This window comes from Mus musculus, chromosome 7, assembly GCF_000001635.26.
Source record: "Mus musculus strain C57BL/6J chromosome 7, GRCm38.p6 C57BL/6J".
In the NCBI taxonomy this organism is placed as follows: domain Eukaryota; kingdom Metazoa; phylum Chordata; class Mammalia; order Rodentia; family Muridae; genus Mus; species Mus musculus.
Window position 1 is genome coordinate 70560292 of NC_000073.6, and position 27542 is coordinate 70587833.

The window sequence follows — 27542 nt, forward strand, 5'->3', positions numbered from 1 at the left end:
CTTAAAGACAAAAATTTTGATGGCACAGACAGCTACGTTATAGACTTTCCCTTTTTCTGTACTTGGAGTCAAATCTAGGATTCTTTCAGCCCTGTGGATTGCATTGACTCTCTAACATGAATGGTATATATAAGTTGCCAATAAAGTTTGATGATAAAACATGTTGTTGTTGTTCAGAGATAAAGTAAAGTGTTTTTAAAAAAGAACAATATTATTATTTCCAATCTTAACATCATGGAGATCTTGGACTCTAATTTCCTCCATTCCATTCCTTAAGCTTGTTAGGTAGGAAACTATTGTTAGGAAACCTACTGATCTTTGACATTTTCCAAACTGTACCATATGAGTTTACACTGACTGACTATGGTGACACAAGCCTGTAATCTTAGCTACTGGGAGGCTGAGGCAGAAGAAGATTAAATCCTGGGCTACAGAGCAAACCCTAGCCCCATTGGTGCAGCTTAATGAGACTATCTCAGAATAAAAAGTAAAACAAAAACAACAACAAAAACAAAACCAAACAAACAACCCCCCCAATAAAACAAAAAAAACAAACAAACAAACAAAAGGTCAGGGTATAAATCAGTAGTAGAGTATTTACCTACCATGCATGAAGCCTTCAGTTTAATCCCCAGTATGAAACAAAGAAAGAAAAATAAAAAGATATTGAAGCTATAATATGAGCTTTAAAGGTATCTGTCAGAGGGCTCTCTTGTCTGGCCTCAATGAGAGAGGATGTGCTTAATCCTGTAGAGACTCGATGCCCCTCTGCCAGGGTGCACCCTCTTGGAGGCAAAGGGAAAGGGGAGGCAACATTTGGGATGTAAATAAATAAGATAATTGATAATTATATATAAGTATCTGCTGAATGTATAATGAACTTAGCAATATTAATTACTTTTATCATTACAGTGTCTGCACAATGGGGGAATATTCATTTTCAAGTACTTAGAACACAGAGAGGGTTTATGTTACAAGAGGGGAACTTTTTTGTAATGGTCATTCTTTTTTTTTTTTAATAAAGCATCAGTGTGGAGGTCCCCTTAATTACAGGAAGCCCTCCCAAATGTGTGTTTGCAGTGGCATGTCTGTGTTGGCATGCAAGAAGTACAGGGATGGCAACATCAAATGTTTTTTTTTTCTTTGTCATTAGACTGAAGTTACAGAGTGTCAGTGAGACATTTCCTTCCATTGTTTTGTATTTTAAAAAAAAGGCAATGAATAACTCTTGGCAATAGAGAAGACACTTTTCAGTATGTCAGTTTCTAGGCCAAAGGTCAAACTTCCCTCTGCTGCTGACATATAAAACTTTTTTTCCAAGTTTTTAATTACAATACAGTTACATCACTTCCCCTCTTTCTATTCTATACCCAGGCCCTCCCAGGTCCCCACACCTGTTCTCTCTCAAATACATGGCCTCTTATTCCTTAATTCTTATTGATATTAATTTATATGTATATGAATAAATTCATATAACCTGCCGAGTCTACTCAGTGTTGCTTCCATGCATATGTTGTTAGAGCTGAAGTTTTGACCATTTTACAATTCCTTGATATCTTTTCGATGGTGGGAACAGAGTGAGAGCCAGTCACAGATTCTACTCTTTTCTGATAGAATGTTTGTCTGTGAAGATGCCGGTGTGTGGTGAGGGACAAAACATCTAGAGAAAAACATTTTGAGGGGGGATCATTTTAAACAGAAGTACCTTGTACTTCAAATTCATATTGGTTTGTAGCTGACCCAAGAGGCTCTCATTCTGGCATGGTTATGAGAATCCATATTTCTTAATGGTTTATTTATCCATGCATCTTATGTATATGAGTACTCTGTCTGTATGCCTAGCTGCCAGAGGAGGGAATTAGATTCATCATAGATGGTTGTGGGCCTCTGTATGTTTGCTGGAAGTTGAACTGAAAACTTCTGGAAGAGTAGTCAATGTTCTTACCCACCAAGCCATCTTTCCACTTCTGAGGATTTACTTATTTTTATGTGTGTGGGTATTTTTCCTGCATGTATGTTTGTGCACGATATTGTTAAAGTGTCGGCAGAGGCAAGAAGGGGGATGTTGGATCCCCCTGGAACTGGAGTTATAGATGTTTGTTAGCAACCATACGGGTGTTGGAGATCAAATCCCCATTCTCTGGAAAAGCAGCCAGTGCTCATCATCTGAACAATTGTCCAATTGCCAAGGACCTTCTTCACATCTCAAAAACACCAGTTGAGGTAAATTCAAGGTGGTCAGCGAATGAAGAGGATCTCTTCTTCTCTGTGTGTGTGTGTGTGTGTGTGTGTGTGTGTGTGTTTGTGTGTGTGTGTGTGTGCGTGTGTGTGTGTTGATGATCTCACTTCATTTTAGACTGCCATGATGTGGTCCCAAGTAGACTTTAAAGCAAGGATACTGAGTTCCGGGTTATGCTACCAGGGAGGTAGCTTAACTACTTACACATTAATAATACCAATGCACACTTTTCAAGACTCTGCAAGGGTTGGAGGGTAAAGGGTTATATATATATACATATATATATATATATATATATATATATATATATATACTGTTTAGAAGAGCATCAGGCACATGGTAACTTAGTTCAAACTATCAATGCCAGTTTTGAAAATGTTCCTTCTTTCACTCTGTCCCAGGGCTGTTGTGCAGCAATTTCTTCCAAGATAAAAAAAAAATCCACCATGGAAGAAAGCTTACTAAGTCTCAAGATGTTCTAATGGGAGACAAGTCAAGATTCAGGAAAGAAACAAGACAAAAACAAAACAAAACAAAACAAAAAACAAAACCAGGAAGTCCCTAAAACTGACCAGATTCGTGAGGTTCCTCCTTGTCTAGGCATGTAGAAGCAGTAAGTTCTGCTGGACCCCTAGACCATCTGAGCTGTCTGGAAGAGGTACTTTCCAATCAATTAAGCTGCCAATAAGTCTCATACCAAGCCGTGATCCATGCTAGGGTAGACTTTTGGTGAAGTAGCTGTCTATGAACCTCTTCTACTTTTTTAGGTAATCCCTCACCCAACTCCCATAAGTAGTACCAACAGAACCCACTGGTTCATCAAGCTGACCTCGCTGGTGGTATCTTTATTTGGTCTATTATTGGTTCCTTATTTGGGGTGGATGGATATTTGTTCATATCTCCCTGGAAATGGTGACATATCCTTTCTTTGGTAAGCCTGTTTCTGAAAGCCAAAATATTATCAACGTACAAGAGTAGGTGTGAGTATTTGAAGACATGGTTGACTTTTGCTCTGTCATGAAAAAAAAAGAGATCTCTACTATAAGAGTGAGAGCATAATACTATGGATGTGTGATTTATATAACCTGAAGACATTCCAATAACATCTCCAGGAGATGTTATTGGAATGGAGCTCCAGACAAAGAATTTGTGTGATCTAGAATATATTAAAATTTGAAGATGCTTTGCTTCAAAAATTATCAGAAAAGAAAGGAAAGGCCACTCTCTGTGTCTCGGTCCCTCTCTTTTTCTGTCTGTCTGTCTGGCTGGCTGGCTGTCTGGCTGTCTGTCTCTGTATCTTTGCATGTCTCTCACCCTCAGGCTAGGGTAGCTTTATTAATGTAAGGAGACTTCCCTGTTTCTACAACCCTGTTTTGGCAGCCATTGTACCATTCACAGAATTGGCCATTTTCTAAACCAAGTTTCTGATTTCTATTTTGAATTGTTGTCTATGGACGCCTATGATAAAAAATGTCTCCCTCCCTCATAAGATACTTCTGTAAGAGGTGGAAAAGAACTAGAACAGGAGGAAATCAGAGCTATTCTGAGAAGTAGAGCTTTCTCTAAGAGAGGAGGTGTGTAAAGGTAGATGAGTGTGGATCCCAACAAGAGTCCTGTGATCTCATCAGCTATCACCCCAACTCCCTGCCTTTGTTATTTATTATCATCATATCCAAATCTAATAAATATAATATCCATTAGCCTCCCTCCCTCCCCCCCTCTAGATTTGATGCATAGCTCAGGCCAAGCTTGAACTGGTAATCCTCCTGCCTTATCCAAGCACATCTTATTTACCTTCCTTTCTCTGTAAAAACAAATCCACAATGGATAGCCATTCTACAGTTGCTCTTATTGACCTAAAAATAGAAAACCAACTCTAACAAAAAGCTAGAGAGAAGTATTTTCCTATGGGTGATTCATGTCACAGGCTCTAGGGACAGTTGTCATACTTGGCACAGGTGATCAAGGCAGGGGTGGGAGGGTGGCAGCACTCCAACCTAGTTCTCTCCATCTCCAGGATTGTTTAATGGCAAGAGACCTGATAGGAAGTTTGTTTGATATAGACTCACAAACACTGAGTCCAGTGAGAGATGTTGTAGTGTAGCTGAGTGGCTGGGAACTTTTAAGGGTGGGGACTCTTTCCTCCAATTCCATGTCAGCTAGAGGGGTTTTGATTTTGGAAAAAGTGAAGTTAATATGTTTGCTCTGTGCTGACAGGCTGACTGGACAGGAATTGCTTTATGCACACTGCATGTACTATACATGTTTGATCATATACATACATGCATATTTAAATGTTGAAGTTCATTCCTAAATATTTTCAAGTTCATCTTCTCTAGTGCATATTTGTCACTTATCTCCCGAACACTATTGCCACCCTGTTTGCCCAAAATAATACATTGTCTCAAGGAAAATGGAAGTTATCCAATTGGAAAACTAGAAAGAAAGAGAACACAAACTGAACTTGCTTTTGAGGTCACCCTCATGGTGTGAAAATAAAGAACAATCAGAACTAAATCAAGATTTTAGAATTATGGTAGAAGTGTGGAATTAAATGCTCTGTAGATATTCTTCTTCAGCAACTGAAACATTTGAAAACTCTTGTGACCAAAGAACTTGTTTTCCCCCAACACTAAGTTAAGGGCAGACTCACTGACTCCAGACAGAAAGCAATTACTTGGGGGATATTGCGTTGCTATTGCCTGCAATTTAGATAAAGGAAGGAGAGAGCTGGTGGATAACACACACACACACACACACACACACACACACACACACACACTTTCTCCATAAAACTAGTCTAACAACATACTTAAGCTTGTTTTTGTTTCTGGAACAAAGTAAAAACCATCCCTCTTAAAACATTCTGGGTCACAAAACAAACAAACAATAAGAAAACAAAGAAATCCTCACAACTTGCTGTTTTAGGAACAAGTAGAAACTACCTTCTCATGGGACACATAGAATTTAGGTCATATAGTTGGCACCTCACTAGCATTTCAAACATTTAAAGCAATGACTGCCCATCGCTGTTCCCATGCAGGGAAATATACCAGGAAATGCTTTTCTCTGTTCTGTTTCTTCCCTCTTAGCTTAAAAATGGTTAAACACAAAAGCTATGATTGATCTTTAATTAGATAAGGACTTATCTACATTGCCTCTCATCTTATGCCCCACCACATCAACCAGACTGGTTGCTCTACACCTCCTTGCATAGACACATAGCAGCCTCTGAATCTTAAACTTATAATGGACTATAAAATGTGACCTTCCTCATTTGGTCAGTGATGGGGCCACGACAACATGACATTTCCATTTGATAAGCCAGGGTCAGAAGTCACTTGATTGCTCTGATTGGATGTTGAAGAGTTAAATACTTTGTTTTATAAGTAAATGTTTTATTAGTAAATTACCCAAACATGTATGGACCTGTTGTATCTCTTACCCGAGGCCAGAGGGCATCTCTATCTGTGGATAGAGATGGTCAGAGGCTGTTTATCTGGTGTGGTATAACTCTGTGGAGAAAATCTGCTGAGAATTAGAGGCTGATTTGGGGGAGCTCACATGCATTATGATCATAGAATCAAGCAAAGAAGTAGAGGATATGATGTTAAGTGAATAAATTAAAGGGCTTTTTTTTTCCTTACAAATGTTGACACTGTCTATATTCTGGGGAAGAAAGTTCACTTGTCAGTAGGACCTTAACAAATGGAAGAGTGTTTTCTTAAAGTCCAATTCATTGCAATGATAAAGTTAGAATTGTAGAGATCTTCTTATACGTACAACTCTACATAAGTACTGTATGCACATATTTATGTACACACGTGTACATATTTATACACATAGATGTGATATATAATACACACACCATACACACAATGGTTTAGAGATGACTCCAGGAATGAGATGTTTTTCATGTCACTGTTTGGAATACCAGGAGCTAGGTGAGTAGGCAGAAGAGGTTTTGCCAAATCACCATGAAGAACACAAAATACCTGAACTAAAACATTGTGGGAAGAGAAGAAGGAGAATCCTTTATCCTACCTCTGGTCTCCCCTCTACTCTTCTCCCAAATCAATCTGTGACTGAGAATAGGTGGAAGCAGTATGAGCCATGGCACTTTAAGGTCTTTTAGAAAATGGGATTTATTTACAACCTTAAAATTTCTCACTTGAGCAGGATGTTTAAAATATTTAATCCTGGATGATTTGGAGCCAAAGCCTTGCAATTTTCCAGGTCCTTCCAGTCTGGTCACACTCAACATTCCAAATTTGGTGATGCCGATAGTCATGAAGGTAGTGGACATTCAGCTCACTAAACACAGAAAACAGATTTCTCTTTCCAATCCCAGATTCAAGTCCAGCCTTTTGAAATCCATGGGCTTTTTCAGCACCCGTTTCATAGAAATTTTATACACATGCGTACAGCACACTCAATGCAAAAGTAAACATTAGGTAATAACCAACCCAAACATGCCTGGTCCCCATAGGAGGCAAGGTAACACATTCTTTGCCATTAGACTGGTTCCTTGTCCATACTGTTTGACTGTATTCTGTGCCTAACCAAGTTGTGACTAAGAACAAGAAAAACAAGAATCAGTGTTAATTCATCTAGCACATCTCTTACTGAGCAGAAGAGATGCGACTTGGTGTTTCCTATCTAATCGTTAACATTCTGTCTTAGCACTGAGGCATAGCGATGCTCCAATAGCTGGCCCGGCCTCCTCTTTAAACTGTGGTTTTCATCATTACTTCACTCCTCACAATCAAGTCAGTGAATTCTTACTTCCACACTGATTTCCCCCAGACATCTGCCTGAGCATAGTAATAGAATGCCTTGGGTTTACAGTACATAAGATGAGTGCCCTTCTATATTTTATACCACATACTTGGTTTTAGGTAATCATATTAATTGGCATGACTCAGAGAGTCAATTCCACAAAGCATTTAAACAGTGAGAGCTGTAAGATTGCGTAACTGGTAAAATGAACTAGGATCCCAAGTCTGGGATTTCAGTGGGACCTTCTCTCTCACATGACCTTCCAAGACTGACCTTGCATACATCTTGCTGGAAATGTATGTTTCTGGATTTCTTTCCCTAGACTTACCCATCAAATATATTTTCCCCACAGGAATACCCAGTACCATTGAAGTGGATAATTAACATTCAAGGTGCTGAGACCATGTCCACATGATGAAAAGTGTTTTGGAAGGGAATAAATGAGTGCATTACTAATGAACGATTTTTTTCCTTTTACAAAAAGTCACTGAATTACTCTATCCAGGCAGCCTACTGTCCGATAATGCATTGATAAATGGCGGAATAGACAATCACATTAAGAATGCTAGAACATCATTTGCGATTCTCAAAGTTGCTATTCAGAATCAACAAGCAATGGGCAATGGACTTCCTCTCAGAATTAGGGGTGCTAACTCACTTTATGGGGCTGTAGCAATGTTCTCAATTGAGGACTGGGATGTAGCTCCAACATAGAATATTTGCATAGTGCAGGCAAGGCCTTTAGCTCCATCCCCAGTTTTGACAAACATCCCCAGAAATAAAAAAAATAAATAAAAAAAAATGGAACAGATAGCCTCTACTCTCCAGGACTGTTATTTCAAGGAAGTAGTTTCCAAAATGTATTGTCTGGGATGCACAATGAGAAATATGTTTCATATTGTAATGCAAATTCATATGTAGAGCTGAGAGAAAGGTCTCTAAAGCAATGCTTACTTTACTATTGAAACTGTAGGCTGGTACTTTTTCATTTCATTGCATTATATTTCACTGTAAAAAAAAATGCTAGTTGCAAACCATGAAATTTGTATCGCTGAAGGGGAGCCATGACACATACCTTGCAAAACAGTGACATACTAGTTAGACCTGATTTGTCTTAGTGAGTGAGTGAGTGTGTGTGTGTATGTGTGTGTGTGTGTGTGTGTGTGTGTGTGTGTGTGTACAGGTGTGCTCACTCATTCAGTTCAGAGGTCATCATTGGTTGTCTTCTTCTAGCACTTCCTCACCTTATTTTGGGGGGACTGGTCCTATTCCAAACCTGGGGCTTTACTGTTCTGGTTAGAATGACTGTCTGGTGAGCTCCCTGGATCTGCTTGTCACCCATCACCCTCACCTCTACCTCATGCCCACCAGCAAGCACTGGGAGTTTAAACCCATTCCACCATGACCAGATGTTGACAGTGATCCAAACTCAGGTCCTTTACCTTGCACAGAAAGTATTTCACCCACTGAGCCATCACCTTAACCCCATCTCTCATCTGAATTCTTATGACTATAGGTCATAGATGAAAAAAGTTCATTAAAAAATGTGTCCTGGTGGGCTGAGTAGGTTAAGAATCACCTCAAAGACTAAGAATGATCGACAGTGCAGGATGGGGTAGCACATGTTAATAAGAAGCTGATGGAAAAATACGGAAGAAATCTTCAGAGCAAAAGGGAAGGCGCAGAAGAGAAGTCATAGTGGACGGGCATTTATGCTGATCAAAGAACTCAAGCACACAATGGAAGTTAGGTCTTTGTGCCAGATTCTCCTCTTCCTGGCTCTGTAAACACAAGCGTGGTCGCCCCAGATCAGAGGCCTGGTTCCGTGGTCTCTAACGCTGGCAAGCTAGAGTCTGACTAACCAGAGGATAGTAAGAATTTCTAATAATAGTGTTTATAAAAAACACAGCAGGGCCTGGCGTGAAGCAAGCGTTCAGGAAGTACGTCAAGAAATACTCCTTTGCAAGTCAGATGTTGCTCATACTGGTGAGTAGAAGATTTCTTTCACCTAGAATCTGGCTTTAACATTCTAGCATCCTGGACGGAACCCCGTGCATTCAAAACATTTCATCAGGCAAGGTCATACCTCCTGTTAACTAGCAGGCAAGGGCAACAACTCACCTTCCTTCCTTCCTGACTGTAAACCCAGTTGGTTAGTGTGCCAGTGAGGAAAGGCATTCCCTGGCCGTGGCTCTTAGACATTGGTGTACATGGTGTTTTTAGGATTTAGTGTGTGTGTGTGTGTGTGTGTGTGTGTGTGTGTGTGCATTTATACATGTGTACCATATGCATGACTGGTACCCATGGAGCATAGAAGAGGCCATCAGGTTCCCCAGAACTGAATTTACAGGTGACTGGGGACTGATCCCTGGTCTCTTGCAAGAGCAACAAGCCCTCTTAACACTGAGCTGTCTCTCCAGGCCCAGAACATGATGTCTTTCTATGCATATATGTGATAAAATGATTACGGCTGTCAAACTAATTAACATATCTATCAGTTCAAATAGTTCCTCGCTTGATATGAAGTGAGGACACTTCTGATTGATACTCTTAGCAAAAGCCAAGGAGATGACGCAATATCATTACCTACAGTCTCAGGCTGTGTGCTGGTTTTTCGGAAATCACCTTAGAGTCAAACCAATATCAATTACCTATGACTCATCACTATCTGCATTGGTCACATTGATCTACTTAGAAAACGTTATTTTAAAAATCTGGTAGGGGAGGATTTAGTAATCTGAAAATTGTATTCCTGTGTTAAATCATTCTATTTAGTATTTAAATTGCATAATACACATAAAAAGTATAGTGTATAAAAATTTTTTTTCAAGAATAAACCTTTTGACCATTAGGCTGACATCTCCCCATTTCCTTACCCAGCAGCTCCTGGAAAACTGACTTTTCCATTCTTCTTTTCTATGAACCCAACTTTTGGAGATTCTGTACATTAGAGACACTTAGTACTTATATTTCTGTGGCTGGCTTATTTCTCTTAGCACAATATCCACAGTGCTTGTCCATGTCATGAATAAAACGCTTTCTTCCACAAACCAGCAACCCCTAGCATAGACTGGACATCAATCCATAAGTCACACACTGTAATTTCATATATATATATGAAATTATATGACATATATATATATGAAATTATATGACATATATATATATGTTGGTGGTCTCTTAAGATATCTTAAAGGACTGTGTTTAGATATGCACACATTATATTGGAACTTCTTAAACTCTGAGTACCCATTGCATACTGCTAAGGGCATCCATATTCACAAATATTTTACATTTCAATTTTACCTAGTAAGACAATATAATAATATATAGAGATCACTTGGTTTGGCACAGAAGTATTTAGTTACAATTAGAATATAAAGAATAAGAACATTATTTATCCACTTTAAAAGAACATGTCCTTTCAAGATGTGGATTTTAAAAAATGGTAAAAGCAGTAACTGATGATAATCTGTAGAATACTCCATTCAAATTTCATACTTCATATGAAAGAGATGAACGACTAGAGGATGGGATGTTTGGGCTGAGGACATGGTGCTGCCAACGAGGGTTGTGTTTTTTGTTGAAGGCTGGTTGTCTCTCCTAAGGATGAGGTGTCTCGCCAGAGGGTGGAGTATTTCTGTTGAGGGCAGGGTGCCTCTTTCAGATATTTTTTGTGCATTTCAAGTTTATTTGGGGTGTTTGAATTCCCACTCCAGCAGATTCTGACTCAGAAAGTTAGAGATGAAGCTGGAGAATTACTACAAGTCCCAGAAATCATCCTGACTCTAACTTGAGATATTGGTCTAGGATACTTTCTACAGATTTTGGATGCTTTTTGCTCCCAGAGATCTTGTTTAATTTTTCATTGTTATTAAATTTCTTTCATACAATATATTTTGATCATGTTTCCCCTTCCCCAAGATCTCCCAGACACTACCCATCTCTCTACTTATCCAATCTCATTGCTCTCTCTTTTCCTCTGGTATCCCTTGTACTTGTCTATTATGCAGAGTCTTTGTCATTGGATATAATACCAAGGAACAAGACTGAAGCAGCCTTCTGTGGGAATGGACTTTCAGACCCAGAGGACTTCAGTAAGATGGAATTTTATGGGCTGGAGAGATGGCTCAGTGGTTAAGAGCACTGACTGCTCTTCCAAAGGTACTGAGTTCAATTCCCAGAAATCAGATGGTTCACAACCATCTGTAATTGAGTCCGATGCCCTCTTCTGGTGTGTCTGAAGACAGCTACAGTGTAATTATAAAATAAATTAGTCTTTTTAAAAATATAATATTTTACACACCCATGGTGTGTCATTTCTAAAGTCTCCAAGGAAAGTGAGAAGATTCATGTCATTTCTGTGTCTAAGACAAATGATCTCACACGTATAAAACACTTCAGCATCTCCAGAGCTTTGTGTAGGCATCACTGTTGCCTTCATTGTTCTTGTTTTACTAGCAGTAAGCAAGCTCAAGGAAGTAAAGACACTTGTGTGCTGTTTATGCTGGTAGACCTGAGATGGGGAGTGGATAACTGTAGGCACTCCCTGGTTGGAATTATGCAGGTTTCATTCACTCAATTTCTGAGAGACTAAGTTGGTAAGCAATGTCCTGGGCTTTGGTCCAGCATAAAACTGTACCCTGCAGCCAATCTCTGAGAATCAAGCCTCTGAGTCCTATACTGACACCTTCCCTTAAACCCATTTTCTTTCCATCCATCTCCTTCCTGCACAAACCAACAACCCCTGCCTTGCACTATTTGGAAACATTCCTGCAAAGAACCAGAACATCACTCTTCCAGCATGTATTAGAAACAGATGAGAAAGAAAGCAAGGAAAGGGTAGACATAAAAGTCTTTATTTCCAATTGCACAAGCCAGCTAGCTCTCTGTGCACCTACCAAGCAAGTATGGGTAATCAATCTTAGAACCCAATAATTATGGGGGACGATTTTTATGGGAATATATTATATGAGTGTAGAACGACCAAATTCATGCTACATATTTAAGGCTTAACCCTACTTGGACATTAAAGGTGATCTCTCCCATAGAGGTTCTCAAAATGTCATAGGCAGAAATACTTCTATTCTTGGAAGAAGTGTGAGAAGAAATAACAAGGATATCTTGGGAACAGCAACAATCTCAATGCCAGGACAAAGAAACCATGAATACTGTTTGGGCACAACTCAGCAAACTGTCAGATACACCAGAATACAACTTCCTAAGAAACAAGAGATCTTGGTAGTGACTAGCCTTAGGGCTATTTTCAAACCCAAGAAACTGACCTCATTAAAAAGCATCATGTTAAATAAATATCTAATTTTTAAAAAGCATCACATAAATATATATTGTCTCTACCTGAAAGTCTTCCATGTTTTCTTCTAATAGAGGTTACTCCATGGTAGAATGGGTGGAAGGAAGCAAGGACTCTGGATAAAAGATGCCAAAGTACAGTGAGACAATGGCAGTGAGATCCTGCACTACACTGCAGTCAGATGACTATGGTTCCCAACAGCCTGCTGCACATTTTATTAAGAATTAGAGAGCTTCAGAGACCTCCCTCCATCTTGAAGAAGTGAAGAGGGCATGCCAATTCTCTGCTTTGTCCTTGCATAGTGTATCCAAGCACTGGATTACTACACTGGACTCTCAAAAATATGTCTTCTGATCTGTACTCTCCATTCTCAGTCACACACACACACACACACACACACACACACACACAAATTTTTAAAAAATATAATAAAAGTACTCAATTTGTCCTGTCAACTTATGCATTGTATTGCAGATGGGCTAGAACAGTGAGCTGATGGATTCTCTGCCTGTGCTGTATTTCTGCAATGAATGTAGACACGTGATTACCATACACATGATGGTCTAGATCCAAAGGTCAGCATCTCTAGGCTCTGTATTGCACCCAATCAATGTGTGCTGAGGGCCTCACCCAGATGTCATCATTTTCTTTTCATTGTCTCCTTTTAATATAGATTTCATCTTGCTCAATCTCTCTCTCTCTCTCTCTCTCTCTCTCTCTCTCTCTCTCTTCTTATTTGATGGGGGGAGGGGTCATGTCCCCTTGCCCCTTGACATAGTGCCAATCTTGTGGAGCAAGGCCAGTCATGACAGAAGGCTGTGTAATCAGTCTACACAGGTTACCTTCAAACCTACTGAAGATGACATTGAACTTTGGTTTCTTCTACCTCTCTATTCCTGGTTGAGATCACTGGTCTATACCAGCATGTCTTTTATGAAGTAGTGAGGATCAAACCCATTGTGCATGCTAGGCAAGCACTTTACCAACTAAGACCCTCTACCATCCCTAATGTTTTAACCCCAAACTTTGATTAATGTGTAGATGTGGTGGGTGACTGAGCTTCCATTTCTTACTGGCCATGCTTTCGAAGACCCTTAGATTTGTACCCTCCTTTCTGAAAAGGAGGACAGGGGATGGAGAGGATTAAAATTATTTTAAGTGCTGGTGAGAATATCAAAGGTCAATAAGGAGTTGAGGACAAAATGCTAAAGACTCTGGATGATCAAATAATTGTTCTTTTTCTCAAAATTTCCAATGAAATTTGTTATTCTAAAAAGGATATTGAAAAGGTGTTAATTTATCCAGTTACATTGGTGAAAGGGGAATGTTCCAGAGGCCAGAGGGCTTTTTTTTTTCCTTTTACGTAAAGGCATAGCTGTGCTCTGTGAAAAGAGCTGAGTCATGGGAACATTTGGGAGCTTTTTTTCTCTTCTTTCTTCTTCTTCTTCTTCTTCTTCTTCTTCTTCTTCTTCTTCTTCTTCTTCTTCTTCTTCTTCTTCTTCTTCTTCTTCTTCCTCTCCTCCTCCTGTGAGTATGTATTAATGAGAAGCTTGGCCCCTACTACAAGGTTAATTTCCTTGGGATGAACCATAGCTTTTTTGACTTCCTATCACACTCCCCAGAAACCTCTGCAGTCTACCATCCTCCAGGCAAAACTCATTTACATTTTTTATCTCCCTACAGTCGGGTATGAAATTCCAGCGGTCATGTTCAGGCATAGCTTAACATAAGAGTCACCTCGATGAGCAACGGCTTAATTTTCAGTGACATTTTGAGTCTGTAGATCTGGACTGGTGGAGACTTCTCTATTGTGACACGTTCATTCTAGTGAGTAAAATTTAGTGTTTAAGATACCGATTTGAAAATTCAAAGCTGTTTTTAATTCCATGGGGTTCCTCTGTCCAGGCAAGGAGGTTGGCTTCTTTCTTCCTCCTTGGAAATATGCCAGAAAGAGGCAGAAAGAACTATGAATATTCCCTTGTTGGAGATGATTTGTAATGTGTGAGACAGAGGTAATTCCATGTGGGAAGCTGGTGGACTTGTCCTGAGGGCTCAGCTCTGCCGCTCATTCACCACATGATTATCCTCTCCACTGTCCGGGGTGGAGGGAGGCAGGAGTATACTATATTGCCCCCGCCCGCCCCCCCCACCATCTTATATGAAGATTAGTGCCAAAGTGATGGTTATTATCAGTAGGCAAACTGACCAGGCATAGATTTGGCCTGATTCACCTGGGGTTATTCTAATTTCTGTGTTCAGAACAGAGGTGGCCCCATAAAGACCCACATATTCAGTATGTGCTTACACAGTACTTAATGGTTCACAGGCCCAGGTCACTGTTGAAATGCAATGGAAAGCAAGACTTCACAAGTAAAATGAATCCCTGAGAGGAAAAGAGGCTTGATCTAAAATGAAAGAGGCACATATTTAACTACTTAACAAGGCACATATTTGCCAACTTAATGTGTACTGGATCTGGTAGGTGATCCAGCTAGCAATGGCTTTAGAAGCTTTGGTCTGGGGCTACAAGGAGAACCTCTTTGGAAGTACTTTACTAACAAGCCTGTGAATCTGAGGTCAATGCCAGCACCCAGGAAAAATAGTGAGGCCTCGTGGTACACTTGTAATCTCGGGGGAAGCAGCAACAAGATGGTCCCTGGGGCTTGTTGCCTGGCCAGCCAGCCCTACTTGGCAAGTTTCAGGTCATCAAGAGACCCTGTGTCAACAAATGAAGTGGTCAGAACTTCGGGGACAACACCTAAGGTTTTCTTATGTACAGATGTACAAACACACACACACATATACAATCACACACACACACACATACATATACAATCATACACACATACACAATCACACACACTCACACACACTTAGTCTGTACTCATACTTGAGGAGTAAGTGTGCCTTCCCTTTTCTCAGAGGGTCAAGAACCCCAATCTCTGCTGGAAACCACAGTGTGGAGGCCCAACCTTTCAAACAGTTTTAAAGTAGACTTGTAATTCTTCCTTTACAGGCCTCAGGAGGAGGCTTAGTGGACTCTGGGAACTTTTCTAGAGCTGCAGAACAAAAGGTGGCAGGTGTTAGGGTCAACTGTCACATAGGTTTGGTGTGAAATCACACTCTTCCCCCTAATTCCAGGTGGCTTCTGTGGTATGAGGAAGTTAGACAGCCGTTGAGAGGACTGTGGTCTGGAAGAGGTGGCCAGGTGCTGAAGAGCTTTACCTGAGTGACTAACTTCGGAGCAAAGGGCTCATGAGTGACAAAGTGGACAAAAGGTCACAGATGCAGGAAGTTGTGGGCCAGACCACTTAAGGCCAGAGGTTTTAGCATCAAGACACTGATCTCAGTGAACACACACTACTGTACTAGGCTTAAAACCAAGATGGACTGGAACGTTTGTTCTGACGTGGCCCTTGGGGAAGGAAGGAACTGGAGCGACTCTGGCTGCTTCCTTGTGGGATCTTGACAGAACTTTGTTATTTCTATACATGTTGTATATGTTTATAGCAAATAATTTCCAGCATTAGGGCTACAACTGATAGGAATCATAACCTTAACACTTGTGAAAAATGCACAAATGTCGCCTTTCTGGTTAGGTATAAATAGAAACTGCTCTCTTTTACTAGTTTCCCTGGCTTGATCTAAACACTGCCCCGCCCCCGCCCCCTCAAGTCTATGCAGAATAGCTGACATTCTTCCTTCCCTCTTAGAGGGCAGATTAGCACCACCTGTCTTGGCTAACATTCACGGGATTCAGCAGGAAAACTAGTATTAGGGAGGGAAAACTCCCTGAATGTGGTATTTTGGGATTACTTCTTTGGTTGCGAAACCGCTACCTTTGTATTCAAAGGTGATGAGACATTTTTCTGGCTAGAAACAGAGTTGGCGCAGTGAGGTGTCAAGTTCAAAGGAGACCCTGAAAAGATCTAAGCCCGATTTGAGCCAAAGCCTTGGGAGGAAGGTGAGTGATGGGTGGCAAGGCTTGCTTACATTGTCGACTTACTGTTACAGTGGGGGGGAGGATTGTGGTCATCCCCTCGCTGAGCCATCCCACCCCTCCTTCTGTGGAAGGTATTAATGTAGGCCCTCCTTCCAACTGGCTCTTTGCCAGCTAGCTGGCACGGTTCAATGGCTTCCTCTGTGAGGCAGTGTCAGGGAAGTTGCAAGTGTCTCCAGGTTCAAAGGGCTTCGAGGTGGGTGTGCTGGATTTGGCGTTCAGAACGGAGCGCATCATGGGCTTCTTGTTTAACCTTTTGCTGTCTGTGGTTTTCCTTTTTCTGAAACGGTGATAGTGGAGTGCTGCTGCAGGCGTGTTGAGAAGATTACGGAGTTCATGTTTGGTGAAGGGCTTTGAGAGTCTCAGATGAAAGGTGTTCCACAAAAAAATCACACTCACACATTGTTTCTTCCCTGGTGCCTTTCTTCCAGGGAGCTCAGACTGCTTGAAAAAAAAAAAAAACTATTTCATTAATCCTCACAGCCTCCCTTTAGCGATTAGTATCCCCTGTTCTCATATCAGAAATTTGGAACATAGGAAGCCAGTGTCATGGCTAAAGTGACCTAGCAGGTCACTGGTAAAATCAACAGTGGGATTCAGGCCCCATCTATGTCTCCATTGACTCATTCATTGGTCAAATATTTGTCCACGGTTATAAGCCAGACACTGGACCTATTGAGCAGGAAGAATATTTTGGGAAACTAAAGTGCATTCTCAGTTACTAAAGGGGTGGAGTCTGCGTACTTGAGTTAGTAGATAAACAACAATATAACATAGACACTCTTTCACAAAGGACAGTGATAAGAGCCGGTATGAGTCCAATCTAGTAAAAAAAGAAAAAAAGAAACACAAACAAACAAACAAAACACCAAATAAGTAACTCAGCTTGACAAAGGATGTCATATGAATGAGCATCTTTTTGAAGGATGAGTTTACCAGCTCACCAGTAGAAAAATACATGCTGAAGAAACGCATCTCAAACAGGAGCATGAAGGATCAGGAGAAATCTGTGGGAAGAGATGGCCCTGGCCTGGTGAGAGCAAAGCAAGCTTGAGTAGAGAAGCGACCTAAGCCGTATGAACTTTATGAGGTAACTGAGCAGCCTCAGAGGTTGCTCCAGGAGAAGGAATGCAGTCACCTTTACAAGGAGGAGTGTTCTCTTATCGGAAGTTGGACTCTTTTACAGTTGCAACTGCCCTGGAGCCAAATGCATCCTGCAAACAGCCAAGTGGAAGATCTCACACAGAAGCCGTTTGTAAATGGTGAGCTGCATCTTTCCTGAATGGTGTGAGATATTTCCTATTGTATCCCACCAAGGACTTGTATCGTTTCTTTGCCTGGAGTATCTACCAGCCCACTAGTCACTTAGAGGCCATGTTGGTTATCAGATCAGCCATCAGGATATTACCCACTTGTGTTCAAGTAATCCTTATTTCATTTAATATACTACTCGAACACAGAGTAGTGGCCTTAGCCATTTTCATACGTCAAACAGAACCTCACAGTACTTCTTTCAAGTATCATTACTAGAAGGGTAAATTGAGTGAAATGTGTTGACAGACTTGTATACCTTCACTATAGTATCTCACCTGTTATTGTTCATCTCTTGTCAGGCCTGCTTCAGTAAATAGCATTTGCCACAGTACACATAGTGCACATGACCATCTAGGCATTATAGCATATTCCCTGTAAATACAATCTTCTGGTGGCTGATCATTACAAGTCTGCATATAGAAGGACCTGTCCAGAAGTCAGAAAAACAGCTCCCTGTTTTGAGACAAAGTCTCACTAAGTTTTACAAGTTGGCCTTGAGTTCACTCTGTAGCCCATTAGGTCTTGAACATGCAGTCCTCCTGCCTCTGCCTCTCATGGAGCTGGAATTATAGGCTTGTGCCAGCAGGTCCAGATCTCCTAAGTGGTTTTAAGACTCTGAGCCACAGTGTTGTTTTGAAATTCTACAGGGGAATGTCAAGAAAACAGCTGTAATAATGCTCTTTCATGGCTACGATGTTTCCTCATTTTAAGAAGCATAGAACTGTCTTGTTAAAATCAAATGATCTATAACACAGCTTTTCAGTGATGGTGCTGTGAGTGACTGCCACTCTTCCGCTTTGAAATCCATCAGGCAAAGTGGTTGGGCCTCCATCAATGACGCATTATAATAGAAAGTGAGCCTTTGTTAGGCTATTTATTCTGTATCTCTTCAAATTAGATACAAGAGAATGATCTTCAATGAAAATGAGTGTGGGTTGTTTTTTATATTTCCCACGATTAAACATTCTGTGATTAGACATATTTATTTTCATTTTTACTCATGCTTATAACCATGAAGTCGGTTTTAAGAATGGGCCCATTATCACTTGTATTTCTTTTTCTTTTTTCTTTTCTTTTTTTTCCCCCCTTGTCAAAACCTTTTAAATGTCTGTCAAGAAAAATTGGAAAAGTCCTTTTGCAGTGTTAGAGGCTCTAAAATGTTTTTCAGGTGTCAATGAGTGTAGAGCTCCAGGCTACTTGTGGAGTAAAAGAGGAAGGCATAGTTAGTGCTGGAACCATAGCTGTTCTGGACCTATCTTTACTTTTGCCATTCAGAGAAGGCAATGAGCTAGAAAAGGCACTGACTCAAAATTCAAAATAGTCTACAAAACTTAAATTCTGACATGTGACCATTCAAACAAGGCTGTATTTTAGTCAACCAGTCAGCCAGTAGATCAACCAACCAACCAACCAACCAATCAATCAATTTATTTATTTATAAGTATATATGTATAAGCCAGAGGACAACTTGTGTGAGTTAGTTCTCTCTCTCTCTCTCTACTATGTAAGTCTCAGAGATTAAACTCAGATTGTCAGGCTGGACAACAGGAGACTATAGCAGTTAACAGTCTCCCAGGACCCTTCTGTATCTTTTGGTTTGTGAGGAGAGCTGTTTGACCATTTATCTATTAGTTTATTTCAAGGGAATGTGTTCTGAGCAACACTTTCTATACCAAGCTTGTTCTTACATATGGTGAGGTGTATCAGCTAGGATAGGTCAGGTTATGCTGCAGGGTGAACCATCTCTAGGTTGCAGCATGTTTAATCTGAGAGGTTGTATTCTAACTCACACACAGCTCATGGCACATGGGAGAGACCTCGCCGAGTGCATTGTTGAGGGCACAGAGGTGAGGTTTCCCTTCCTAGTAGCGTACACAGCAGCAATTGCTCGCTGAAATAGAGAAAGAAAATTCAAGTGGTGGCGACTGAAAGCTTTCCCAGACTCTGAGTCTTCCTATCTATTAACATTACATGGACCAAAGCAGGTCACATATTCATGCCAAGTTTTAAGGAGATGGGGAATTACAATCCTTGTGCATGCCCACAAGATGGAAATCAGCAAAGATTGTAAAGTGTAGTGCTCATTGACAGTTAATATTTTTTCTTTGAAAAGAAAAAAAACACATTATTAGCACTTCTAAAACATGCCTCTTAATATTGAAAATCAAGTATTATCTGTGGTGTTGCTGGAAGACATACTGGTGTTGTTAATATGATATGCCCTGTGATATGAAAGTATTAGTTGGTTAGTGTTCCTTTGTCTAACTGTAAGTTTTCTAAAGCTAGGATTGGATACATGGAAGGGATGACACAATAGCTTCTAAAATGTCTGATGGCCTCCATCTTTATTTATTTATTGTGCATATGTGTGCATGTGTGTGGACATTAGAAGACAATTTGAAGGGGTCAGTTCTCTCCTGCCACCAGGTACAATCTGGGCTTAAAACTCAGATCACCAGTCTTGGTGGCCAGTGCCTTTACTTGCTAAGCCATCCTGGCCGCTCCAATGATTTTAACATCATGCACATTCATAAAAAGAGCTAGAAAATCTGAATTTAGTATTCTCCAAAGAGAGGAGGGGAAATCCTATTTTTAATCCCTTAGAAAAATCTCTAAAAATTTTCCATAGTTGGACTTCCAGTATAATTTCCAAATTGTATATTAAGAAAAAAACCCAAAATATCAAAATATCATTTTGGAAAGCTTTTTAAAATTTTTTGGCCAGAACCTGGTCAGGGTGGAGTGAAGTTCCTTATGATTGATGTTGTGGGCGATCTACATTGAGTTTCCATTTTACATATGAGTTCAGCTAACCAACTATCGGAAACCCTATCTTTCTGTGAAGAATATATTCTAACTCATTGGTTCTTGATAATCACCAATGACTTATTATTTCAGTGGTAGTTAGATGTATTAAACCTATGAAATGGTTGATGGGTTAAAAAAAAAACTTAAGACTTAGCCCACTTTTTTTCTTTAAATTCAACTCTACATATCTACTCACTCCTTTTAGTATATTTCAAACAATTCTTTTTCGTTTTTGGCAAGTGTGTCTGAGGGTGTTCAGCACATACACCTGTTAGATGCCTTACTTCGGTGTCTGCAGTAGTCCTTCTTGGGTCATTATTCCATTCATTATTCCAAGTCTTGCATATTCACATCAATTATATGGCATCAATGATATATACATTTTTTGATACAGAGGCAAAGTTATTCTCCAAGATATGTGATAGTCATTTGAGGTTATTAGATTTTTTCATATATGTGCATGTGTGTGTGTGTGTGTGTGTGTGTGTGTATGAATTTTAGGTGGTTCCCAGCTAAAATCATACTGTGTGGACTCTGTGGGAGGTCAGCGTGTTCTCTCTTGGCACATCTGGGCTCCAGAGAATTGTTCTTTGTTTCCTTTCTCTCTTGGAATCTGAAAACAAGCAAAGGATCACAAGAAAAACTAGTAGAAAACTGGAAGCTACTTTATTTTTTTTTTCTTTTTCTTTTGTGTGTATGAGTATTTTACCTCTCTGTCTGTCTGTATGTGCACCATGTATATGCCTGGTATCCACAAAAGCCAAAAGAGCGTGTTAGAAACCCTGGAACTGGAGTTATACAGGGCTGTAAGCTGCCACATGGCTGCTGGGGATGGCACTGCTTCCTCTGCAAGAACAGCAAGTGTACTTAACAGCTGGTCATCTCCTCCAGCTTTATAGAAGTCACCAGCCATCGTACGAAAGGTATAGTCCTTAGGTTTGTCTCAAAGCATAGGCTTTGTACCAAACACTTCTTATAGTTCTCCTGTCAGCAGTTCCTAAGCAACTCTAAGGGGCAAAACCAGAAGCCTTAAAATACAAGACAGTCAGCTTAAAATTCCTTAAAACTACAGGTAATCCAAAAGTGGCCACAGTAGTTGTCCTTGGAGCAGGAATAGAAGTGATGGAGACTGGATGATCTCAAGCAGTCAAAAGCAGCCACGCATCTTCTTGTGTCTGTAGCCTGCAAGAGCTGCCTTTGGTCACCTTAGTTTACTAACAGCTTTGACAAAGTCAGGTTTCAGAGTAGATGTCACAGTTAGGGGTCAGGGGGAGGAGAAAGAGGTGATGAAAACCAGAAAAGGCTAAACAGTCAGGATCTCAAAAACTATTTCGCTATGTTTGCTTATTAAACACATCTTTTGCTTTTGTGAGCTAGGGTACGTGTGAGAAGAGGGTTCTGAGGTGGGATGTCTTTCGTTCCTGATGAGCTAGCTACCTTTTGTTTCCTTTCCCAGAACTGTGTGTGTTAGTGTGTGCTAGTGTGTCCACAGTGTCACGGAACAGTCTTTAATAGTTACCTGAATTGGGATGGCTAAGTTGCTATACTGAGCTGGGTCATATGTAAATTTTCACTTTTTTTTTTTTTAGGCTAACTGCATTTACATAATGTGCGATGTTTGTGTTGGTGTCTAAATTAGATCCTGACTCTGGGCTGCCCTCTTTTCCTTCCTCTAGGTTCCCAGGTGGCTACAACACAGCAAACTTTGAGACTTCAGACTCCCAGCGCTCATCTTCCCAATGATCCATCCCAGAAAGGTGATTTCCATGCAATAATTTTCTGTGAGGAGTTTTAACCTCTTTTGGCGCTTTTCTATTATTTCTTTGTCCTTACTGGTGGTTACACCAGCTCCCAGCTTAATATCATTTGCACATTTCATTAATATGTGGCTTACTCCCTCTTCGAGATCCTTAATAAAGATGTTAAATTAGATTGTATCTGACATTGACCCCTGGGGCACAGCAATGCTTTAACGATATCCCGTTTCCCTGTCTATTGAGTTCTCGCAGAATGCACAAGTCGCAGCTTCGACCTGGGATAAATCTTCAATTTGAATTCTCCAGCAGAAGTCAAGTCATGTGGTTTGGGATAACTTGACATTGCCAGAGCACACTTGTACTTGCTATGAAGTCATATTTTAGCAATTAAGTTCAAGTTTGCCAGAATGATATGTCAGATTGCCAATCTGCTGACAATTACAGGAGATTGTCTCTCTGTCCGGCTTAATGCACTTCATCAGACTGAAAAAGGGCTTGTTGTACAAAATGAAACTCAGCCTTTTTTTTTCTAAATTTCAAGCCTAGAATCACCTTTCAGCAGCTTTTAAGCAGCATGCGTCTTCTGTGTTTCAGTGCGGATGTTTTAAAGAAACCGTTGAATCAATACACTGAGGGCGACAAACTCCAAGGAAGCTTACCAGGTGCCCAGTGAGAATCTGGATGCACAACCAATGTTCAACTTTACAAAATTTACAAGTTCTCCTTCCAAATTGGAAACATTTATGACTTCTTAAAAAAAAAAAAAAGCAGAGAGGGTATAATACCATATGATACTATTGGCATGAAATTTAATTCTTTCCTAGTGTTTGGTGAAATCAGAGGAATCTACGTATTTATTTCAGAAACAATTTTCTTCAATTAAGCTAAAGAAGAATGCTTTCAAAAATAGGTGATATTACCAGATCATTCCAAATGATCAATATAACCAAGTTCTCTTGTTATTTACCTCGAGATAGAATTTTATTTTAGTTTTTTAGCTTTGGGGAGTTATTTTTTCTTTGTCTGCTTCTAGGTGAACATATGACAATGTTTCTAGAAGAAAAGGAGTTATTGGAGACTCAACAAAACCAGGATTTGGAAGAGGACAGGCAAATATTATTTGACAGAGCTAGAAGCTCAGCTGCGAGCTCCTTTCCATCCATTGGAGAAGGGTATCCTGCTCGGTGGGGATTTTTTTTTTCAGACACGTGGTGACTGATGCTTGTGTCTAGGGAAGAAATTTTGACCCCACTGTTGAACTGTGTTGGGAGATCTGGATTCCAGAACGTTCACATGGATCTCTCAGTGATCCTGATTTGTCCCTGTGAGCCTTGCTTTCACCCCACCACAAGGAGGAATGGTGAACTTCGTCTTCACTGTGAAATGTGCTCTTCATGCAGGCAACCAAACCAAAGAAAGAGATGATCAGATCTGTGTAATGGAACACTCCAGTGCTGATTGGTTGGGGGGAAAAGACTCCCCCATGCTTGTCTTTTTATTTTGAAACGATCAATGGCCACAAGCGCATTAAGTTATACTCTTGATGTATCTAGTTGCAAGGTAAGAAGCCTGTGTAAAGAGTTGACTTAATATCTGCATAGGTGAAGTGGAGAGATACTGGATGGGCACGCATGCGCATGCCTGCTTCCCAGGGACTTGGCTTTGATCTGGAGTGATCTCCCCCTTGGTGACCCCTTGGCTGGCTACTAAGTCTAAATAGTTGTCTGGCATCCTTTCTCTTGGTCTCTTTGTTCTTTTATTCAACAATTGCGTCTTAAAACCCAAGAAGCCACCAGGGACTCCCACACAGGTGGTGGATCTTTTATCTGTTCCTCTGTGTTGTGAGATACACTGGGCCTAACACACTTCCGGGGTAATCCAGCTTTTGTATACTCAGGGCAGCTAGTTTAAAAATGTGACTGGAGGTATCTTGGCTTCTGCAGCTGGTATCTCTGGATAGTTGATTTAGCTACAGCATTGTTGACTACGCCTGTATGCCTGTATTCAAGATCGAAAACGCCAGCTGTGCTGCAATCCACACACAGGTCAATATACAGTCCTTCGTTTCAGTAATCCCGACTAGCAAGGAGAGGTGTCCCTGCTGTGTCGTCCTCACCCTTTCTGTTTTAGGAAGGTCAAAGGTGAGGTTCAATGTTGCCCTTAGTACCCGGAAGTGGAGCCAAGACCGGAGGAAAGAACACCCCGTGGCGATCTCATACCTATGATGTGGGCGAACAGTGGCCAGAAGCCAAGAAAAGCTGCAGAACCTCTGGTCTGCTCTAGGGTGAAGCGTGGTAGGTTTCCTTGTGGAGCAGGGATTGTTTGCTTCTCAAAACTGAACAGAGTGTTGTAAGCCACATTCCTCTTCAATCTTTCGCTTGTTTATATGTCTTCAACTTTAGACAACCTTCCTGGAATTATCTTCTAGCGAGAAGTAAAAAGTTATTTTATATGAGCAATAGGATGTGTTTGTAATAGATGTTGAAATATGTTTCAGAATGGGTAACATTGCTGCTATTTTATGCCATTCTGGTCTTTGAGTAAAACGCCTACAAAGTTTTGCAAAAACAAAAACAAAACAAAACAAACAACAACAACAACAACAACAAAACCCCAAACAAACAAAAAACCAGTAACAAAAATCCAAATGATGGTGATGATGATGGTGGTGGTGTTAGTGGTGGTGGTGGTAATGATGATGATGATACTGATCAATGAAGTCCTTAAGTAGCCAAGAGGCAGACGTGGAAGCATCTGAAAAGTGCTTGCTTTCTCATGCACTCTAGATTACAACCTCTTAAGCTCACATCTTTACCTTGGATTTAACTAAAGCTAAAGAAAAAGGATTGCAATGGAATTGGACTCTGTATGGCAGGAATGGAAGTCAGGGATCTGTGATGGAAATACAGAAAACATCACCGTACACATACATGGATGTGTGTTTGACCATGCACGTGCACACACACACACACACACACACACACACACACACACACACACACAGAGAGAGAGACACACACACTATTCTCTTGCACAGTATTTTCCTGAGTGTGAATGGATCTCAGGAGTAAGAGTGCAGACACCACTTAAGGTAGCATCAAGACGAGTGTAGATTCACTTGATGGTCACCTAGAAAATGCTTTTAGGAATCGTGTTAATGTGGTATTTTCCCTAATTTGGAATTTTGGTTGTCTTTTTAATGTGAGTGTTTTCCAGTTCTATTACCATGAATCCTAATCAGTCACAAGTGCCTGAAACAAGAAATTTATTAACAAAAAATGAAATTTAGGTGACCCTTTCATTTGCTGTCATTTGGAGTCAAGTGATCACTCTGCATTTTCCAACTCTGCATTTTTACATTTTTAAGACTAAATTAAAATTTATTTGGTGTGAATTGGTTTTAAACTTTAAAGTTTTTCTTTAAAAAAATAAGGCTCTAAGATATCACAACTCTCCAATGCTGTAAGGTTTTTTTACATGTATAAATGAGAACTAGTTTTATGAAACACGAGTTTTCTCACTGGGAGCTTCCATTGCAATGTTATCACATTGGAAAATTAAAACTAACGGTTCCTGTCATAGCTCGGTGAGTATAAACACATAAGGTTATCTGGTTAGTTTCGCCGTGGAAGGCAGAAGCATTTAGAGCCGAGTGTGTGGAGATGACAGGCTCTGAGATCTGACAACCGGAGCCTCGAGCTGCTCTACAGGAAAGCGTTGTATTCTACAGACAGGAATTCTTTCTTGACCAGTGGTCAGTCTGTGCAACAAGTAAATCAGAACCACGTTAGAGGTAAACAGAGGAGATGCGAAAGAGGGGGCTCAGACATTTTCTTTTACCAGTGTATAAAGTTTACCTCCTGCATCATCTATAGTGAGCTTCAGAAAGCACAACGAGGCAAGTATGCTATAGTTCGTCATACTTCTTGTTTCAAAAATGACAGGCAATCTATTGGAAAAGTCTTTATTGTGTAGCAATGAATTAAAAAAAATACAAATAAGTAGAGGAAGTATGATCATCACATTAGAACTGGCATCTGCCCCGGAACTCTTAATAGCCACGTCATGTATGGAAAATTGTCCGGAATTAGGTTCTGCTTCGTTAATATTGCACCAAAACCTCCTGTTAGTGCCTATAAAGAAACATTCATTTAAAAATATTTTGCTGAAATCTGGAAGAAATTTTTTTTTAAACCTTTGCAAAATTTTACGGATAAAGCACTTTGTCGTCTGCGGTTGTTAGAAAGGCACCGTTAGCTTCATGCTAATCCCGTTAAACTACGACACAAGATGCTGAGGGATCTAAATGAAATTCATCCAGCAAAGAACAATAATGTCCTCTGAGCAATTTTCTGAGGATGTTTGCTTATTTCCAGCAAAGGCTCTACAAATACATCCATCTCCTCTCGCTCAACGATTCCCTTTGGAAATCAACCACATTATCTTCTAATACATACCAGAGCATCTGAGACCTCACCCAAGAGCACCAGAGGGGCATCTTCTGAGAATATGGGACCAAATCACATCCTTAATGCTTCAAGTCATTCTGCAAGGAGGTGAGGGAGGGTGAGATGTGCACAAACCACTGATGTAAAGAAATAGTGACTCAGAAGTGCGTGCCTTCTCGGCGTAATCTCAAAAATATGTCTCCATAATGAGCAAAGAAGGCAATTTGTCTTTATTAAGAAGTTTAGGGATCATGTTTATTTAAAGTTATAATCTGCATAGTAATGAACAGATTGTAGGAATGTTCTGTAGGGGAGGGAGCTTTTTTTTTTGTTTAGGATACGAGAAGTGTGTTTACACAAAGATTTAAAATACAGAAACACACTTGGTTCTAAATAATTGCAATTTATGAAGACCCGAATCTTCACACTGAGGAGTGGGGTCAAGGACTCCAGGCTTAAGAGGCAAAGCATTCTCTATAGCAGTCTACACACATTAGGACTCATTCTGCCTGGTAGATTGACAGAAAACAGCCCTGTGAGACTTACAGTAATTGATTTTATATGGTATGAATAGATGCATGGCTGCAAAGCCAGCCCCATCATAGTTACGTCCTCATCGTGGGTCTTCTGTTTAACGGCGTTCCGCTGACAAATAGCCCAGTCTACCCGCCACGGAATTATTAACACATCAAATCATATTTTAAGTAAACTGTGTTCTTGGGGGAGGGGGGAGTCTTTAAGAAGAGTTTCCTTCTGTTATCTTTGAGTTTTATTATGAAAGAGAATTTAAAAAAAAAAGATTATTTAAAAATCTTTGTAACCCACCCAAACTTATTCTGTATAATGAAATCCCAAATTGATTTCTCACAAAAGTTTCTTCATC

General features: G+C 40.2%; 1 protein-coding gene and 1 long non-coding RNA gene across 7 annotated transcripts in view; one reads left to right on the forward strand and one right to left on the reverse strand.

Moving 5' to 3' along the window:
* Positions 1-24670, forward strand: part of Gm44812 (predicted gene 44812) — a 75805-nt gene extending 51135 nt beyond the window's left edge. For 2 of the 6 annotated variants that reach the window (XM_030243182.1, XM_030243181.1), the window contains 3 exons: positions 17519-17594; positions 22131-22211; positions 23245-24670. In XM_030243182.1, coding sequence (XP_030099042.1) covers positions 17519-17594; positions 22131-22211; positions 23245-23426 — 339 coding nt within the window. In that variant the 3' untranslated portion in view covers positions 23427-24670. The other 4 variants (XR_001778173.1, XR_001778174.1, XR_001778172.1 and 1 more) reach the window with 4 other exon arrangements.
* Positions 24671-26161: 1491 nt separating this feature from the next.
* On the reverse strand, positions 26162-27151 carry Gm35894. The gene is made up of 2 exons (XR_391594.3): positions 26669-27151; positions 26162-26344 (listed from the first exon to the last, which is right to left on the reverse strand). It is a non-coding gene; the product is annotated as a predicted gene, 35894 (long non-coding RNA).
* Between the last annotated feature and the right edge of the window lie 391 nt (positions 27152-27542).